Source organism: Bombus vosnesenskii, unplaced genomic scaffold (genome assembly GCF_011952255.1).
Source record: "Bombus vosnesenskii isolate JDL3184/JDL3185 unplaced genomic scaffold, Bvos_JDL3184-5_v1.1 scf7180000013502, whole genome shotgun sequence".
Taxonomy (NCBI): domain Eukaryota; kingdom Metazoa; phylum Arthropoda; class Insecta; order Hymenoptera; family Apidae; genus Bombus; species Bombus vosnesenskii.
The window spans coordinates 1-19845 of NW_022883085.1; the positions used below are offsets into that span (position 1 = coordinate 1).

A 19845-nucleotide genomic window follows, 5' to 3' on the forward strand; every position below is an offset into this window, starting at 1 on the left:
CACCTTTTCATCAGCTTTTCGGCATCCATCTCGCACAAACTTTTTAAAACCCAAATCTGTCGTGCACTATTGCATAAGCAGAGCCGTGGCTGATTTGCAAATGATTTGCCACATTATCCAGTGTCACTCGTCTATTCCATAGAGCATAAGTTCATGAGCACGTTCAATGTTGTCATCGTGGATGTGGACGGGCGTCCAGCTGTTTTTTCATAACACTTGTACGATCTTCTTTGAACTTTTGTGCCCATTCAAACACACTTCGTGACAAAACACTTTCTCCATAATGTGCATTAAATCTTTGATAAATATAGGCATCAAACATAATATATATATATATATATATATGTATTTGAGGACTTACTCGAAAATGGCACCTCCTCCACCAATCTAAGAATGGCAATATTATGATTGTGTATGTTTTCTATTCCATCCATATGTGCACAATGTGCTACGGTCAAAACATGCCTAGCCGCTATCAGGGAACCTCCGCACTTCCATAGTGGTTTGTCTGGGTTTCGGGGATTACGAAAACCTAATGCAGCGATCCATGGCCAAGCGCCCAAAATGCAATAGTCATAGTTGTGAATATACATAATTTTTTCTCACATAACGGGTAACAACGATTATTACCTATTCGATATTCGATCATACAGCAGACGATAAGTACATACGTACAAATACTCTGAAATAGAGATTTGATAAAGACAGAAATTAAATTTTTATTCCGGTGGAATACAAATTATTAAATAATTCTATATAATTTCTATTTGAACTATACTGAACTATAAAGTTCAAACGTGTAATTTCTGCCCTAACAGTTTTTGATCTCTATCCATATTATTACTCCTATATCAATTTTTTATTTCAAGCAAAAAGATGCTCTTCCTAACATGAAGTAAAAGAAAGAAATAATTCAAGTTAATAAGTAAAGTTACTACCGATAAAATCATAGCATTATTATTTAGTCTAATTGAAATGTACATTGATGTGCTGTTTAATGCCTTTAAAGTTCATTCTTTGCAGTAAATGGCTTATTATTAATCGGAAAGAAAGACATAAAACGTACCAAGTTCAGCTGGTTTACCATCGACCACCACCCTGGTATGAGAGACGTTGCTAAAACCACAATATGGTGGTCGCAAAGCCTTATACTTATACACAGTTTTTATTAAAATTTCTCTCTTCTCTTTGTTTGGATCGTTCGGACAGCAAACGATCGTAACATTGCCCTGGTATCTGCACACTGATCGTCTATAAAAATCGGTGGCTGTACGGTACTGTATCTGCCATATTTCTTGCAGAGGTTTACATTTTCTGTAGTCAAGGCACCTGCCTTCTTGATTGTCCGGTGTGGTACATTCTGGATCAAACAATTTTAAAACATTTATACAGTTCAAAGATGCGTAAGAAAGCGACACCGATCACTCAACTTTCGAAGTAAAAAGCCGATCAAGTCCACCGGATTGCCCTACAGACACGTATTAATCCGTAAGAGTTAGTCATCATGTTGATAATAATTATCTAAAGAAACTTTTCACGTGAAAATATAAAATTTTAATTGATTAGATATTGTGTTAGCCATACTTAAGAAAGAAAATGAAAATGAATGAAATGAAAGAAAAGGACTACCTTCAACCTCATGTTTTAAATAAACACTTTGTCAGTTTGCGCTAAATAAATTCTTAGGAATTCAGGACAGTTTTTAGTGAATCATTTTGTTTCGACCGTTCGCGGAGAGACGCGATCGCGAGATAGCACGTCAACGAGAGTTGTAAGTTCCCGTTACGATTAAATAATCGACGCCACGAACTGATCGATCCCCTTATTTCGATTATGATAATAAGGGTAGTTCAATGAAATTCCACAGAATTAACACAAATAAATTAATGTTTATTTCAACAACTTATTAACTAGAAAGATATAAATGGAACAAAAAAAATGTAACTGCGTTTTGGTTGATAAGTAATGCGCGACATACCACATGTGTTGACGGTTCGACATCTCGAAAAGTTCTGAACGCCTTTCGGTTTTTTTCGTTTTTTCTGGAAGGCGACCCCCACTACGTTCGGATCACGCCACATTCTTTTACGCGAGGTAAAATACGGGCCACGAGTCGACGTTTCTGGAAGTCGCCCTGCTTAATGAACCATGCGCTTGCCACTACAATGTTTGTTTGCCGGGCAGACGCGACGATCCGTCTGCGACATTACAGTGCCGCAATCGATAGTTAAGAATATGACCTATGGTAAGCCGCATGGCGTAACATTCTCCCCCCGTTGAGAGGGTACCGATCAAACTAGGGAGGTGTGGTTGAAGTTCCCATCCTATTCCGTCTCGGTGGCTAGTTGTTCGGGTTTCTCGAGATCGGGTTGAATTGGCAGTGGGACAAGCCTTTTGACGCCCCGATCCAAAATGCTCTTTGCCGTCTGAACTGTAGCTGTCCGGATGACACCATCGGCGCCTGGTTGAACCTTGATAACTCGGCCCAGAGGCCAATGCATGGAGGGAACGTTGTCCTCTCTGAGGATGACGATTGTGCCCTCTTGGATGCTGTGTCCACCCTTGCTCCATTTATTGCGGTTGGTTAGCTCGTTCAAATACTCCTTATGCCAGCGGTTCGAAAAATGTTGTTTAAGCTGTTGGATATGCTGCCATTTGGAGAGTCGGTTCGATGGAATGTCTCTGAAATCTCGATCACGTAAGCACATTAATGAATCGCCAATGAGGAAATGTCCGGGAGTGAGGGCTAGGAGATCATTTGGATCGGTGGAGATAGGAGTTAGCGGGCGGGAATTGAGGACTGCTTCTATTTCTATTATAAGAGTATTACGGTGTTAAGCTCATATGTTTCTGTTTCTCCACTCGCGCTGCGCCATAATATCCTTTGATATTTCCGATCCTCTGGTCGTGCTAGGAATTGCCGATACATTTTCTCGATGTCGCCAGTGAGTACGTACTGATGAGCGCGGAATCTAATTAATACACAAAATAAATTGTGAATTGAGTCGAGAATATAGGATTTCCCCATTTTCATGATTATCGTGATTTTTGTATAAATATATTTTTTAAGATACTAATAATTAGGTACTTATAAATTAGTATTATCAATTATTTTACATTTATAATTCCGCCTCTAGTATAAGTGTTAATTGAAAACTAACTTTATGTTTGAAAAAGTACTAGCAAAGTCGTTGAGTAACAAGCCACTGATGCTAACACAAATAGCATTGTCGTAATTAAATATTTCTAAATATTCATTTTTCATTTTGAACCTGTAGAAACAATTTATTATATATACTATTAGCTAAATAATTGCATATTTAATTAAGTCGAAATATAAAACTTAGTTATTTTAATAATTTAAAAAATAAAAAACTGACAAACATTTCAATTTAATTTATGGTTGGAACAAAAGACAGTTATTTTTCATTAATTGAAATATTGCAATGCAGAGTACTTTCGAAAATACGCCGAGAGTATTCCTGATGGGGAAACGAGCGTTGCTTCATCGAACGCAGCTAAAGAAAACAACATCTATGTAGTTGGTGGTACGATGCCTGAAATAGAGGGCGATAAATTGTACAATACCTGTACTATTTGGGGTCCCGATGGAACTTTGATAGCAAAACACCGAAAGGTAAGTAATATATTCCTTTATGGCTTTGAATTTGAAAATATTGGGGTGAAGAAAGTGACTCTATCTAGGAATAATTTAGGAATATACATATGTACATACGTATACTATAACCAATTCTATAATTTACGGTTTATAAAATACGTTATGATACGGGAAACGCCCATTTTTGTTGTAATGTGTAATATAAATTTTTCACATACTTAAAATATTATTATACTTATTTTTTCTCCTTTTTAAACATTATTAAATGATAAGATTTTTTAATAAAAGAAAGTGATAAAAACGCTGTCAGTTATTAAATAAAAAATAATTAAAGTTTAGGAGTTGGTAACTTTGATATTAAATTACAAAAGTTGCAGCAATAGAATTAGCGACTACATTTTTATGTTATTAGGTACATCTATTTGACATCGACATTCCTAATAAGATTACTTTTCGAGAGAGTGATTCACTCAGTCCTGGTAACTCCCTAACGACGTTCGATGTGAAGGGCTGCAAAATAGGTATTGGCATTTGCTATGATATTAGATTCGAGGAAATGGCACGCATTTATCGGAACAAAGGTACAGTAACTTAATCGATTAATCGATCAATACTTAACTAGCAAAAAATTAAATATCTTCCTTAAATATATTCTATATAAAATTAATATAATCTGTAACTCTGTATAAAAAGAAGCTTAATTTAAAAAACCAGTATATTTGCTGAAGATGAAACAAATAAAAGAATTAAAAGCACAATAAGAGGACTGTCCTCGCATATTCGGAAATGATGGAATGTGAACCGTGCAACTACGAAGTTAATTGGTATTCGGTGGCTTCATATTTCCTGCTTCTCTGGGTTAGGTTGCCAAATGCTGATATATCCAGCGGCATTCAATATGACCACTGGACCACTGCACTGGTCATTACTTCAGCGTTTCAGAGCGAATGATAATCAATTATACGTTGCCTGCATATCACCGGCTCGTGTTCCTTAAGCAAGTTACGTCGCATGGGGACATACACAGTTGACCAATCCCTGGGGAAAGATTCTTTACGATTTGGAAACTCAAGAGAATATGGCAGTCACCGATATCGAAAAAAAAAAAAATATGAGGCATACTATATAAGATTGTCATCGATTTAAAATCAAAGTATGAAAAGGATACCCTGGAGAGAGTAAAACACAGAATCATTCCAACTAAACATTCAGATCGTACCGACACCTAGGTATCGTCTTACAATTAAATCTCGGTCTCGAATGGATTAAAATGAAATACATACTTGCAGCTTCAACATCTTCAATATCGAGGAGATTCAAACTTTACAAATAAATGTAAATTGCGATGTAAAACAAAGCGATGTAAAAAGGGAAAAAGGAGGAAAGAAGGAACAGGGAAGCAAAGAGAAGAAACGAATTTTTCATTTTCTCGAAACTGGATCAAGTTTCAGGCTGCTCGCCAAAGAGTCTGTAGCTAACGAGACAAGATTAGACAAACCACGCTTTAAAATTCCCACAGAACTATAATAATCCTCGAAATCAATACGATTCGTCGATCCATCGCCTGATTAAAAAATGAGATAGGATGAAGCTCACTAGTCGGCCTTTGAACTTTCAATAGTGATTCTCTGTAAATGCTTGAAATTGACGCTTGGATTCTTTCCAGATTAACTAGCTTTGCCCCTCCCTCCCTTTATCTATTTTCTTAGATCGACTTAGACTGCCACAACATATTATCTTTCTTCTTTTCTTTTCTTTTCTTTTCTTTTGATCTTTTAAAGCCCTAAATCGCTGGCTATTTTGTATACTATATATTTTGTACACTCAATTACTCTGTAAGTCATAAGTACATATGTTTTACAACGTTATTTGTCATATTTCAGTTAAACCCCAGAAAAGCCAGAAATATATTTGCAGCGTGTTTTAACGCGTCCCTGGCAAAGATCTCAAAAACGAGTTGCGACACAATTTAAAGCGACAAATAGCACCGCGTGTCTCGTTGTGGTAACACACGGTTCGCCAGCTTTTTAAAAGCGCTCTCCGTTTGCTTTTTCCTCTCTTCCCTGTCTCTTCGTTTTTTCTTAACGAGCAAAACCATTTTCGCGAGGACGAGAGTACGGAAATGACGTACTGGCAATTTTGTTTTGTGATAATACAAGCAGCTCGGTTTCAGTGAATTAAACTTGGCCCCAAGCTTCTACTTATCCCTACCTTCCTTTCCTTTATTTTCCCTTCTATATCGGTTTTGCGGTTTTCCACATTTCCATCACAATAAACCATGTTTTTTCTCGATTTTACATGTTAGCCAATGATTCACGGCAAAAGCGTCGACTGTAAAAATATTTGTAGTTGCAATAGCAACAAGTATGTTTTCTCAAATAGAAAATATTGGGAGCGTACTAGTGACGAGGGCCTCAGGCTTGATAACGAATCCGTGACCAACGGGAGGACAGGTTCCCTTGCTCTAACTCACACGTGCACCACTCCCTGCTCGTAAGGCACTCGACTTCCTTCACCGATCAGCTCTCTAGCAAGACTGCTCGTCATCCCAACGACGCCACCGAAACAAGACTCCGGTCGAGTGTCTCAGTACACACGATCCTCCGATCGACGTACGATTGCTATCGGTTTGGACTTGCGATTGTTTCGTTATGGCTATATTAGGGTCTAGGTTGCAAGGTTAGGGTGTTGTCCTGAAGTTCTAGAGGGGCCCCGGCGTCCTTTCCTCTCCGACTCGGCCATCCTGACACTTACACGTCCTCGTGTGTGGCCTGCTGGCTTAGTCTACCCGTCGGGGCTTCCACCACGCAGGCATCGACCCGGCGCTCGTCCTCGGGGCAATGTTTTTCTTCTCGCCGCGATGGACAGCGAGACGCGATGTGTCCCGGCATGTGGCAGTGAAAGCACAACGCTTTTGGTGGTGCAGCCGGTCGGCTTTCCTCCGGGCGTCGGGGATCCTTCTTCGGTTCCCACTTCGCCCTCTTGCGGCATTCGAATGTCGGATGTCCGTAAATACCGCAGTGGCCACACTTGGTCCAGGGGGCGGGTGACCAGCATCGTTTGTTTCCGGAGCTCGCTAATGACCTCCACGGCGGGGGCGTTGGCCACTCCGTGTATAGGAAGGGCTTCATTTCTCTTTGGAATTGTTTCACCGACGTGATGTCACTCGTGAGCGCTAGTCGTTTAAAACGTTCATCGCGCGAGCCCAGCAGATGGAGGGCGGTGGCGGCGAGTACCTCTTCCCTGGTTGAATTTCACCACTTCGACTCCAGGAGGGTGATGATACGATTTCCGTACGCTCCTGGTGTTTCGCCGTCCCGCGGTAGTTCCTCCGCTACCTTGATTAGCGACGCGGCTGCTACTTCTTGGCCACCGAAGTGCGCGGCGAATTGTTCCTTAAAATCTGGCCAGGTGAGCTCGTCGCCGTTCATTATCTGCGTAAGCCAATACGCTGCCGGACCCCCTAGGGCACGGTTTAGGGCAGAATACAGTGCGCTGTTTTTCAGGGGGTGGTCCCTCATGAGCAGGCCGAGCTCGAGTCACATTCCGAGTCCGAGCTCGAGGCGCCCTCCCGGGCAGGGCTCGCGATTCCATGTTGGAGTTCTCCATCGTCCGGTCGCGGGTGGGGTACCTTTATTGTCGATAGTGACACTAGTGACGAGGGCCTCGGGCTTGATAACGAATCCGCGGCCAACGAGAGGACTATCATATAAAAAGCAACAGGATACACGAAATAATATAATTCTGACTAGGACAACATAAACGCAAGAAGTGTTGGTATTGAAAAAAATATTTAATTTTGTATATAAATATTTTCATATTTAAAAAAGTTTCCGGAAGCAGGAAGATTTACAAACAAATAATATCATAAACCGAATGTTTCATGATCCTTTTCTAATTAGAGTGTGTGACAGCATGTGAGAACGTTTCTTAAAAATATGACTTATTGCAATTACTTAATCGCAATTATAAACGATTAAGACCTTCTCACAACGAGGCAATCTATCCAAAGTATAAAACTCGTTATACTTGATGAGAAAACAAATCTCTACTTAGGTTTCATTTCGTTTCATCGCGTTCATAAAAAGTGAATTTGTATGAACACATCGTGCAATTTAGTAATTAGGACCGTTGATCTCGCTGCAACATAGATGGATAGAAAAAAGCCATTTAAAATGATACAACGTCGGGAAGACAATTATGAAAATTATAAATGGAACACAAGATAAAATTGTTTAAGATTAATTCTTCTTTTTTTTTTTTAATCGCGAGTGTTTGCAAACGAAGTTTCAATCTGTTTACAATGATAGCAATGAGAGGAGGATGTCTATGAAAGTTATAAATGCGATATTGAATAACATTTCTGCGAGTGGGTTTGTTTTTCGTTACAAATGTTTTTTAAACGAATCTGCAATCTGTTGGAAACTACGGAACAGTAACGGGACGACTGATAGGGAAATAAAAAAGATCGCGTTTTATTTGAACAGACAAATCTTTGAAATCTATTCGAAAGTCTATTTGAAATGGTACGAGCTCGAAAAGAACGGTGAATACTATAGAAGAAGGATTAATTAAAATTCTTATTAATCTGTACGCTTTGTATATTAAATACCTTGATCGATGCCAAGATAACAAATTATTATACAAAACAGTGAAGTATCCACGTCTGACATTAATATTGAATATTACCATTACTGTAATTTAATTTTTAACCGATCCTGAAAATTCCTTAGAACGTAAAAAGTATAAAATGTTACTGTGCATTTCAAGATTAAATGCACCGTAATTTAGAAACAGTTATGAAGCGGAAACAAATAATTTATTCAGAATAAGAATTCTACGTAATCATGTTAAAAAAAAACGTACTTATAACGCGTTTAAACTCCAAATATGTAAAGACAATAAGGGAAAAAAATTAAACGAAGAATCGTATTTTTTGTAAATTCACACAAGATTTTATCCAAAAAAAAATTAAGATTTTTTGAAGAACGTACAAGAACAATAAAAAAGGGATGTTAAATACAAAAAATAGATTAAAATTTAGATTATGAAATATAAAAAAAATGATATTGCATAATTTACAATTATTTTCGATAGCTTACGTCAGTATGTTGGAGTGTAAACTATAAAATATTCAAAAACTGATACCATTTAGACATAATTTAGAAAAACAATAAATTGCGGAAACCGATAGTTAAAACTCGATACGATCGATACTCCAAAACTCTAATCCTAATAATTACTCAGCAATAATAACCGATAATTCATGTTGATTAATGTTTGAACTCCGTTTTTTTCTGTATGTGTATACAAATTTTGTACAGTTTGATAAAGCGAAATTAAATTATCATCTTTTTGTACTACTTCAAACATTGAGATTTGTCATCTTCAAGGTCGATCACACATAGTTTCAGATTGCGGAGTTGCAAGGATAATTAATTTTGCAATCGGTTTTCCTTTGATATAGATGTGAATACAAATAGCCATTGATTGACAATATACCGAAGCAATTCTAGTTTAATTTGAAGTCATCGATCCTTTGATATTTTTGGAAGAATAGTAAAAGTACAGAGAAAACAAGAAAAAATGGCGTTAACTAAAAGATAGCTCCAATGTATCTCATAAATATTATCTATATATCATTTGTAAGATGTAAGTGACCAAGATATCGAATTATACAAAAATTGTATGTAATGATTAATACTTGAACGTTACTTACATTTATGTACATGAAAATTTGATCTTTTATTAACTAAGTTATTGATCGACAAAATGACTTCCTACATAATTCTCCGCCTGAACTGAAATGCATATTTTTTTTTACGCAAGCCTTATGTGTAGCTAGCAACGAGCAAACAGATTAATTACTTTACACACGGTCGTATCTTGTTTGCTGTAGGCGAGTTCTCTCGTGTAATCAACGAAGTACTCAACTTTAAAGCGATAACAGAAGAACATTATTGTATCGATAAAAATCATGCTTTTTTCAAAGAAATATGTAACTCGTATTTTTTTAAAGCAACCCTCATAACGTATTGAATAAAATAATCATACATTTTTTTTGTTCAACATTTGTAAAATACGATATTATCAAGATCACCAAGGAGGTAATCTTCAATTCTTAATGAATATAATAAAAAACATAATTAATGATTGTTTGATGGTTTTATTATTATCTCTATAATACAAAAGCACAACATCGTGTCAACAGTTTATATAGTTCGTATGTTTCTGTAGGAATACACAAATAATAGTTCTCTATCACAATGTAATCTAAAGGGAAAACCCTAACTAAATGACAAAAATATCGGTAATAACTGGAACTAATGAATGTTAAAAGCAATCAGTATATTCCATACAAACTTCCATCAACACGATTCGTTCTTCATTCTCTCAACACACTAAGACCGTAATCTTTAAACGCTTATAAAACCATAAGCAATCGTGAAGTTTAGAATTCGCTAACTGGGCGTCTCTCAATCCAGTTTTTGATCTTGGGCAGAAGGAGGACCTTTTTCTCCAGCAGCTTCAGATTCTCGTAATTCTCGATCAGATCAGATTTGTACATAAAGTTCAAATAATCGAGCAGAGCAACGAATGTTAAATCAGTCCAAGAGAGAGTACCATCGTAGAAGTAGCCGTCATTTTCCTTCACTTGCTGGTCCAAACGTTCTAAAATGAACGGCAGCGTCTCTTCAGCAGCCTTGCGTTTTGCAGCTTTGACCTTCTCGTCCTCCTCATAGTGGAAGGCGGCAATTTCTGAAAATTTGTTTTCAGTTAAATACTATTCGCTAATGTTATACTAATTTGAATACAGTGTTGTGCGAAATTTAAATGATACTGAAGATAGAATTACAATCCTTTTTAATGCTTTGTCTTGTATTGTTGACATACGTGTATCGTTCGATTAAATCAAATATTAAATCGGATTTCAACTAATAAATACCTGAACAGATATGTACACTCTGTTATCAAGATTCTCATAAGATTTATGCAAAACAGCACTGGATACTCACTATGACGAATATCATGAATAGTATCAACAGTGGCATCAATATGAAGATTTGCCCAGTCAGTCTTTCCAGCTAAGTCATATTGTTTGGCTAAGTAACGGCAAATAGCTGTAGACTGAGCAACCTTCCTTCTATCAGCTACGAGCATAGGAAGCAGGCCATAAGGAGTCACTAAAAACATACAACTAATAGAATCAAAGATTCTATCGAACAAACAGATTATGATGCTTCTTAAATATCTAGCTTCCTGTTATCTGTTTTGGAAAGATATAATTTAATTTATTGATAATTTATCAGCAAACAAAGGGCATTGTCTCCTTAACAATACCTATTGTCCTCCCACATATCTTATAGAGCAATGGAGAGTAAACAATAATCTCTGTTATACTCTGCATAATTGTGTTCTACTTTATTTAGCTACTTTAGTTAAATTAGGAAAGATGAGATTTAAGAAACAGAACTTCTTTAAATTTTAAGCTTACAGGGCTTTATTTCTGGCCAGACGTCCTTTCTGATACGTTCATCTTCAAATGGAATACTAGCATAGCTGAAGAAGAACGGATTGGTTCTGCCAATGCCGTAACTGTGAAGTAAGTCAATTTATAGAGCGGCATCTTCCTGGAAGTATAATATATACAAAGTAAAAACAAAGAATCATTGATGACAAGAATTATATTATTACAAATTATGAAGTATAAGACAATTTAAGTAAAAAGCATCAACTACTAACTACTCGCATAGCTATTTGTATCTTTATATTTTAATATAGCTTAGATATAAAAAGAATATTATTTTTGGATGTAATAATGTATAAACTTGCGCCAAATATTATAACAAAATATTGCACTTTCTATTTAAGTAGGATAGACATATTACCGGCATTTATCTTTTTTCTATAGCAATGAAATTGTTTATAAAAAAGTTTATAATAAAACTATCAATTAATGCAAACAACGCATTTCAAAATATTAATTACATTCGCACGATTCGTTATCTCTAGCATTTAATTTAACCATATGGTTCTATACACCCAAGACCCTCTAACAGTAATTTAGTACCATTACTAGTCGTATGTACAATGTATGTTTGTATACAACTTTCGTAACTACAAAACATTCAGCATGATTATATATTCTTCCAAACTTAAGAAACATTTTCTAATTGCATACTTAAATTTATCGATCAATTATGAACATATGATAACATTTATTTCTTTCAACTACTAATTTTCAAATCCTCTGCTGTTCCGTTAATTGAACGACGCGCCGACTTTTCGTACAAGTATCTTGTATCTTATCTGTATTATTTAGTTATCAATAAAGAAGAAACATTTTCTAATTGTATACTTAAATTTATCGATCAATTATGAACATGTAATAACATTTATTTCTTTCAACTACTAATTTTTAAATCATCTGCTGTTCGGTTAATTGAAGGATGTCGGCTTTCTGTAGAAGTATTTCATATTTATTATTTAATTATGAATAAGGAAAAAACATACAAAATATAGTTTTTAAACGGTTTATTATTTATAAAGAGAAACTTTGATTCAGGATATATATACTATATATATACTATTTACTTACAATTTTTTTTTAAGACTTCAAAGTCGAAACAAGCACAGGAAATTTCCAAGCCGGTTAACAGAAACTTGAATGAGACAAAAATAACCTTTAGATCTCTATATGTTCTTCTTCCCCCCTGTTGCTTCCACGTAACTCTTATCCTATTGGTGGAGCTGTGCTGATATGTGAAACTATGACTACATAAAAACATCCGGGAAGACTCATTGAATGATTTTATAGTTTAAGGTTAATAAATTTCCATAAATTAAAGTTGAAAATTTATGAGAACATGTTTTCTGTAACAAAACTTAGTAAAAACAAACTAGTAAGGTTTATAGATTCTTTAATGATTATGTATGTATTCATAAACTAGTTCGATAAACATCGTTCGATAAAACGTCGAACAACACACAACATTGAAGCGCGAAATTTCAAATTCAAGGAAAGATAAATAACAAATATTGCGAACAAATGATATTAAATTTACAATAATCTCATGTAAGAAAAAATAAAAGGGATAAAAGTAGTACAGAAGATAGAAAAATCTATAAAACTGGTGGCTGGGAAATAGAAAATATATAAATTTATGTTATTAGAGTTTAGTACTTCTGTCGATCAATGTGTTACGACCGTTCGCGGAGAGACGCAGTCGCAGTAGCGAGAGGCGTAAATTCTCGCTACGATTCGGTGAATCGACGCCGCGAAGTAGTCGTTCCCCTGTTTCGGTTAAGATAAGAGGTGGTTAAATGAATATGACACTGTATAGTAAGTTATATTTCACCGTTTATTCCAACAACTTATAACGAAGGCAGTTACGCTGGTGCGTATGTACGAGATTTTTTTTTTATTTATTTGTTGAAATTACAATTAATTCTCGCGTTGAGAATATGTACGAGATGAATGAGTGACTGATCTGTGGGTGTGTCCTACCCGGTGGAAGGATATTGACCGTTCGAAGGATGTGAAATCAGAACTGTCTTGGGAGACGATGCTGTTTCGGAGGAAAGCTAAGGATGGGTGTGTCTAGCGCACGGGACCATCGGATTTGTTGGTGACGATTTTAGTTAGGAGAGTGAAGGAAGTGGCTTCGTTGTTAATTGGTTAACGAAGGGTCTTAACCGCCCTCGAGAGAAAGTGGTTAGTGGGAGGAAAGTTGCAGCATACGTGAGAAAAATTAACTTTCCCTTGTCCAGTCGGGGTAGACAATAGTCTTTAGAAATTCTTCGGAAACAGACGTTTGTTTGGTTTGAAGGACCTTTTCTAGGAAATCTATGAGATTTATGGAAGGTACTTGAAACTATGGAGGATACGCTGCGAGTATCCGGTGACATCTGGTTGCCATATTGCTCGCGGTGCGACGTAACAAAATGGAATAGAAAGATTATACCACAGACGAAATTATACTTTACACTTTATTATACTTTATACTTTATTATACTTTATACTTTATTATTACATTACATCAATTGACATCTTTGGAATTACAACGATTCGATACACATTTTAACGTTTTAAACGTTTTAACGTTTAACATTCTAACATTCAGTTAGAACTTTGTATTGATTAGAGATATTGTAACGACCAGAAATATCGATACATATATCAATACTTTTACCTCGAAATTCGTAGATTCGTACTCTTCATTGTCCATACAAATTGTGTCATATATGTCCAAACCAAATTTAATTTACGTGCATTAACGTTTTCAAATCCATTTTTTATTTTCAAAGAACATCATATTTGTACTCGGTATTGCCAGTAAGTATCATGAAGAGACGAAACGAGTATCTCGAGTTAAGTATTGTTTAAAATAGTATATAGACATCTAGATATAACATTCAATGATTTTTCCCTCACTTATTGTAAATTATTGATATTGTAAAATTATAATTGTAAAATTATATAGTAAATGATATTGTAAAATTAAATAGTAAATTCACACGATGTTCAAATAATTCGAAATAACGATAGACCAAAAGCTGTTTAAACGAGACACAAGAATTAATCGTGCATTTTATTAAAAAGTTAAGTACGAATAAAAGAAAGAAAATTTTCGAACTTTTTTCGAAAGAACATACATTTATTATACAACATACATACATTTATTATATATTGTGTTCTTTCAAACACAATAATACCTTCCATAAAGGAGCACAGCTCAGATGAGACTTTTTATAGTTAAACTTTTAACGTACTCATAGAAACGAAATTTTTTTTTTTAAATAGAACTGTTACATTTTACGACACGTATAACATCGAACATTTACCAACATAGCGATGCCAGCGTACATATATATATACTGGTGTACTGGTCATCTTTTTTCCACACGTTTTTAGCTTTTTAGCTGTTTGTGAATGGGCGCCTAATCAGCCAATCAGAAATGGCCGGTATTCTATGAATCCTTTTCTTCAATGCTCGAAGAGCTGGATATTTATCCAAAGCTGGTGCCCCAAACATATACTCGTAATTTTCAAGGGCCGCTGCAAATACGAAGTCCGCCCATGTCGTCTGAAAAAAGGTTTGTATACATTTATTTTGTACCTCCTCTATTAAACAATTTTTTTAATTTACCTTGAAAAATGTGAAAAATCGAACTCTTAACTACAGATCACTAGCTCTTTAGGAAGAATTTGGATTTTTATTTTATTGTCAGAATTTAATGGATAATTTTAGAAACTTCAACCTTTGGAGGTATTTGTTAATTAAAAATGACAAAACTGGTATTATGTAAAAAAGAGTAATCAATCAATGTCGAATGGAAATTAGACAGTTCTATAAAAATAATCCTTCTCACGATTCCATAACTTCATAGCTTAATTAAATACAATTCTTCGGCGATATAATTACAAATACATTTACAGGAATTGTGTAATATGATAAATATCTCGTTAAAGAAATTGAAATCGTAAACTCTAGATTCTAGTATTCTTTCACTTTCATGTTTCCTATGAGCCCTTCAATCGCTAAATATTTTGCAATGAAACACGTATTATTAAACATCATAATCATACTAAATTAATTTAATGTGACTATTTATTATTATTATATAATAACACAATGATGAAAGAAATAAACTGGTCAAGTAATCTAAGGAACGATAATACGTATCTATGTCAGTGACAGTGAGAAAAATTCAGATATCTGTACTTAAGTGATTACACTTATAAGTATCATTATATATTATATAAATATGATATTTCGAATGGTATCATTTATCACTCATTAAACAAGAGTGTCATATCCAGAGAAATGATCTTACATATCTTAATCTTTGCTTTGATTACGATAGTAATAATTTTTATCAAACTTGATGAGGAAGATACATGAATAATTATCTAAAAGCTGAAAATCTTGGCAAATTCATTTGTACATAAACTAACAGGAGTGAATTTTAAAGATACACTCTGCTCTCAACAATTAAAGCTGTCTTGTCGCAACAAAGTTTCAATAATTTTTTATGGACAACATGGCCCAGTTTGCACAAAGACTAAAAATTTTAACATTAAATTTGGATAAAAAATCTTACGGTAGAAGGAATGATATATCCTTTATTTTTGCCAATAATCTGGTCGAATTTAGTCAAGTAAAATGGTATTGTTTCGTTCAAAAGTTGATTCTTCCTCGCTTCCTTCTTTTCAGGATTCTCCTCCATGCGATAGTAGCAGATATCTGAAACGTATATGAAACCAACCGTTACGTTCATTTGTGTTTTTCCCCCTAAACGAAGAGAAAATAAGGTGTGAAAGAAGGAGTAGCCTCTCATAGTTCCTACAATTTCTTCATTCTCTTTGCTTTCTTCAATATTGCCTCAACAAGTTCCTGTGGTTCACGATACTTGAAATATATACAATGTTACCAGCGTGGAAATTGTCTTGGAAACTTGGAAAATCTTTCAAGAGGAACAACATTGCTAACTGAGATTCGAGAAAGGAAATGTAAGTAAATCCTTGCTTCTACGTAGAGCTTTTTTATTTACTTCTGACGAGTAAAGTACTGTTATTAAAATTTGATTAAAAGTACCAAGAATGTCGAGATATAAACAACCATTTGTGGAAAGGTCAGGAGAAGCAGAATTATCGAATAAACGTTATATAACTCTTAGTGATTAAGTAAGAGAAGAGTAACGAGAAAAATGTCTTTTATCTAGGTCTTAATAAAGTATACTATATTTATCTCCATATCAAGAATAACAACAAGATATAAACAGTCTTCTAGAAATTGAGTAAATATTACATAATTACATCTTGAGCAATATTTTGCGTCTTAGCTTTTGCTTAATCATTATGATAATCTTAAATATCTGTAAATTCTTCACAGACTCTTTGCATCTTCTATACAGGTATCTTATGATCATGTGATAACACACAGGAAGAAAAAATAGAGGAAAAAACAGCGTAAAAAAAAGTTGCGTAGGAGTATCGTCGCACTACATCATTCGACAATTGATGCACGTCATGGCGATCGTCACGGTTTAAAGCAGGCCATCAAAAACACGTTTGTTATCGTACGGAAAAATCTGCGACGTTCCAGCTGTTCAGGTGCATCGAATTGTGAATCATCGGTGGTACGAAGCAAGGCGAGGGGCGTAAATAGAGAAAGAAGAGAAGAGAAGGATTCGCATAAATGATAAAATATAATCGTTCGTTCCTCGTCGATGGCGGATGGATGGCTTTAATCGTGGACGATATCGATACGATTATATTTTATACATTTGAAACAAATATAAAAGACGAGCAAAAACCAGAGATACGATCGTTATGATATTATTCAATCGGTAGCCTATTTACCTCGTTTTTTGTTCACCTTCTCTGTCTAGTAATAATTTTTCGATTCGACTGGCGTGACGTTACGTTGGCGGTGTAGAAACACGATTTTAAACACCTGCGGATAGTTGCATGAGTTTCGAGCGATTCCATTCCCTTCGATTTATATTTATGCGATCAACGCGCGGATCGTTAACGCATTATGCAGACAGCAGATGTTACGTAATCACACATATCGTAATTGGAAATTTGTAACGTTATCGCATACCAGGATCTTCCTGTCTTTGATCATCGAGTAACACATATAGAGACAGGGATTTGCAAAGAATAAAAGTTGTAGAACGTTGAAAGGCGTTGAGAGAAACGTGATGTTATCCCGTTATTCGTTAACGCAACGCAGTTAAAAAAAATCCCGTAGGAAGATTACGATAATAGATAACCTGAGTCGAGTGTTTGTCGGGGGATCTAAAAGATTCTTTCGAGTTGAGCGTCTGAGATTGCAGAGAAGAAAATTTGGAAGCCATCGAATTCGTGATGTCGATAGAAATCTTCAGTTGGAATCGTTGTATCATAACGTAGTCTGCTTATTGTCGATAAGACTTTACTAAACTAAAAGTGACTACTGAAAGTTTCTATCCTCTAAATTCTATCTACGATTCTATAATCTAAAAACTGACTTTTGCAAACAAACTGTAACATTCGCTTAACGGAAAGACATACGTATCTTGTTTGTACTCGTCTTTTCACAATGAATTCTTGAACGTCTGTCTCTGTGGTGAGACAAATGCAAAGTCATCTCATCAGTTACTCACCTTGCTTCAAATCTCCAAGAGTATCGACGAGCTCGTCGCATATCATCGCATCCCATTCGTCCTTTCCCATTAGATCGTACTTCCTCGCCAAGTATCGCGCCACAGCGTTACTCTGCGCTACCGGTTTCCCGTCTATCTCCAGCACAGGCAGCTTTTTATAAGGCATTGCTAAGAACAAACATGGCTCATATGAACACTGTGTAGAGGGAAACGATCGATAGGAAATCACAACACAGCTTCTGAGGCCGTTGCGTTCTTGTGAATAGATGAATCGAAATCATTTCGGTTTTAATCAACATGACCTAGTAAAGAAATACAGAAATGTCTTCTTTCTCCTTTTTTTCTTTTCTTACGATTACGATGGACAGGGTATCGCGTGTTTTTGACTGTTGGGAAGAACCTAAAGTTTTTAAAATCAAGGATAAAAGATAATACCAGACACGGAAAAAATATTAGAAAATGTACACGGTTCTTGTAATGAAAATTGAAATGCAAGGAATATAAATCGAATGTCTCTTGCGAACGTAATTTTGTGTTTTACACCGACAGGATTGATTTACAGACTTACGTTGATTTTTTGTTTCTCTATCTGCAAGCGACATATAAGATTATATCGAAGACTATGCTGCGTAAAACTTTTATTATACTATTTACGATAGAAATGTCGCAACGGAAGATCGAATTTTATGTCTGCTTTGTTCTTTCGACTTTTTAGCTATGTTCTTGTTCATTTCCGAACTGATTTCAATTTTTTATCCTTTTTTTCCGACAAGTCCTAAAAAGTTTTTAAATTAACGAGAAACGTAGAAGTATTTTTGTATTCCTATTTTAAGTCACCTATTTACGGTTTTCTCAAAATATTCGAAATGCTTCGATTCATTGAAAACAATAAAGATTGCAACACAAAAATTCGAGAATCGTAAGTGAATTAAGTTGGTATTCGATAAACACGATATTACGGAAGCAAGACTTAATGAAAAGTTCGACTTTATTCCGTATGAAATTTTACTTTAAGTAAGTTTAGCCTGCACGTGAAACGAAAGTTTTATATACAGAAAAGTTTGAGTAAATGGCAGATATCTGAGAGTTGAACGATGAAAGTAAAAATCGATTCTTCACGCTTACAATCCTTGTATTCAGGCCAGAGTTCTTCGGGGATCCTCTCGTCGGTATACTCGATGCCAGTATATGCAAATATGTACCGTATATGTTCGGCACGACCACGGGCATTGAAGTAGATTAGTTTGTAGGTATGTTCGTCGCTCATTTTCCTTGCTCTGTCAACTTATCGAGAAAAATGTTACAATTAACTCGTGTAATTAACAGACTGTGTGCGTGTTTGTGTGTAGAGAGAACAATTTATTTATAGATGGAATAATTCGTATAATACGCAAAATAAATCATTTAGAAGGCTGGAATATATGTTTTTGAAACAATTAATTATGTCGAAAAATATTTCAAACGAGATATAATTATGAAAAAAATAATAATTAAATGTATGTAAATGTATGTAATAATAGTTAAATGTATGTAAATGTAATAATTAAATGTAATTAGTTGTGAAAAAAATAATAATAAAAAATAAATAAATGTAAAAAAAGAATTAAATGTAATTAGTTTCTTTTTACGCACGCGATATTATTGGCGATATATGAAGGTCAACTTTATTTTTTTAAATAGATATATTTATACATATATTTATAGATATAAATACATATATTATATAGATATAATAGTATATATAATATATATAATAATATATATGTCGAGTCTGAATCTCCGAGTCCGAGCTCGAGGCGCCCTCCCGGTGAGGGCTCGCGGGAGGTAGCGGTTCTGCGTTGAAGTTCTCCATCGTCCGGTCGCGCGTGGGGTACCTTTATTGTCGATAGTTACACTAGTGACGAGGGCCTCAGGCTTGATAACGAATCCGTGACCAACGGGAGGACAGGTTCCCTTGCTCTTGTCACGTCGATTAGGGGTAATTTCACGTTCCGCACGCAAGGTGAGAAATTCGTACTTAAATTTTGATTGTTATTAGAAGATTTATTGAACACTGACAGAGTAACGATACA

At 35.2% G+C, this 19845-nt stretch overlaps 1 protein-coding gene and 1 pseudogene across 1 annotated transcript; both read right to left on the bottom strand.

The window, feature by feature from the left end:
• Positions 1–9765: 9765 nt before the first annotated feature.
• Positions 9766–12326, bottom strand: LOC117238451 (annotated as a pseudogene).
• A 1337-nt stretch (positions 12327–13663) lies between these two features.
• On the bottom strand, positions 13664–19040 carry LOC117238452 (glutathione S-transferase-like). The gene is made up of 4 exons (XM_033503341.1): positions 18899–19040; positions 17774–17941; positions 15725–15966; positions 13664–14706 (listed from the first exon to the last, which is right to left on the bottom strand). Exons 1-4 carry the CDS (start codon positions 19038–19040, stop codon positions 14539–14541), a joined length of 720 nt encoding a protein of 239 aa, XP_033359232.1. The 3' UTR covers positions 13664–14538.
• Between the last annotated feature and the right edge of the window lie 805 nt (positions 19041–19845).

Bases quoted from the DNA above. Each gene is read 5' to 3' on its own strand.
- LOC117238452 (XM_033503341.1), bottom strand. From the start codon at position 19,040: ATGAGCGACGAACATACCTACAAACTAATCTACTTCAATGCCCGTGGT. The intron at 17,942-18,898 runs GTAAGCGTGAAG...GTTTGTTCTTAG, and splicing joins CTGGCCTGAATACAAGGATT to CAATGCCTTATAAAAAGCTG. The intron at 14,707-15,724 runs GTAAGATTTTTT...ACCTTTTTTCAG, and splicing joins GATATATCATTCCTTCTACC to ACGACATGGGCGGACTTCGT.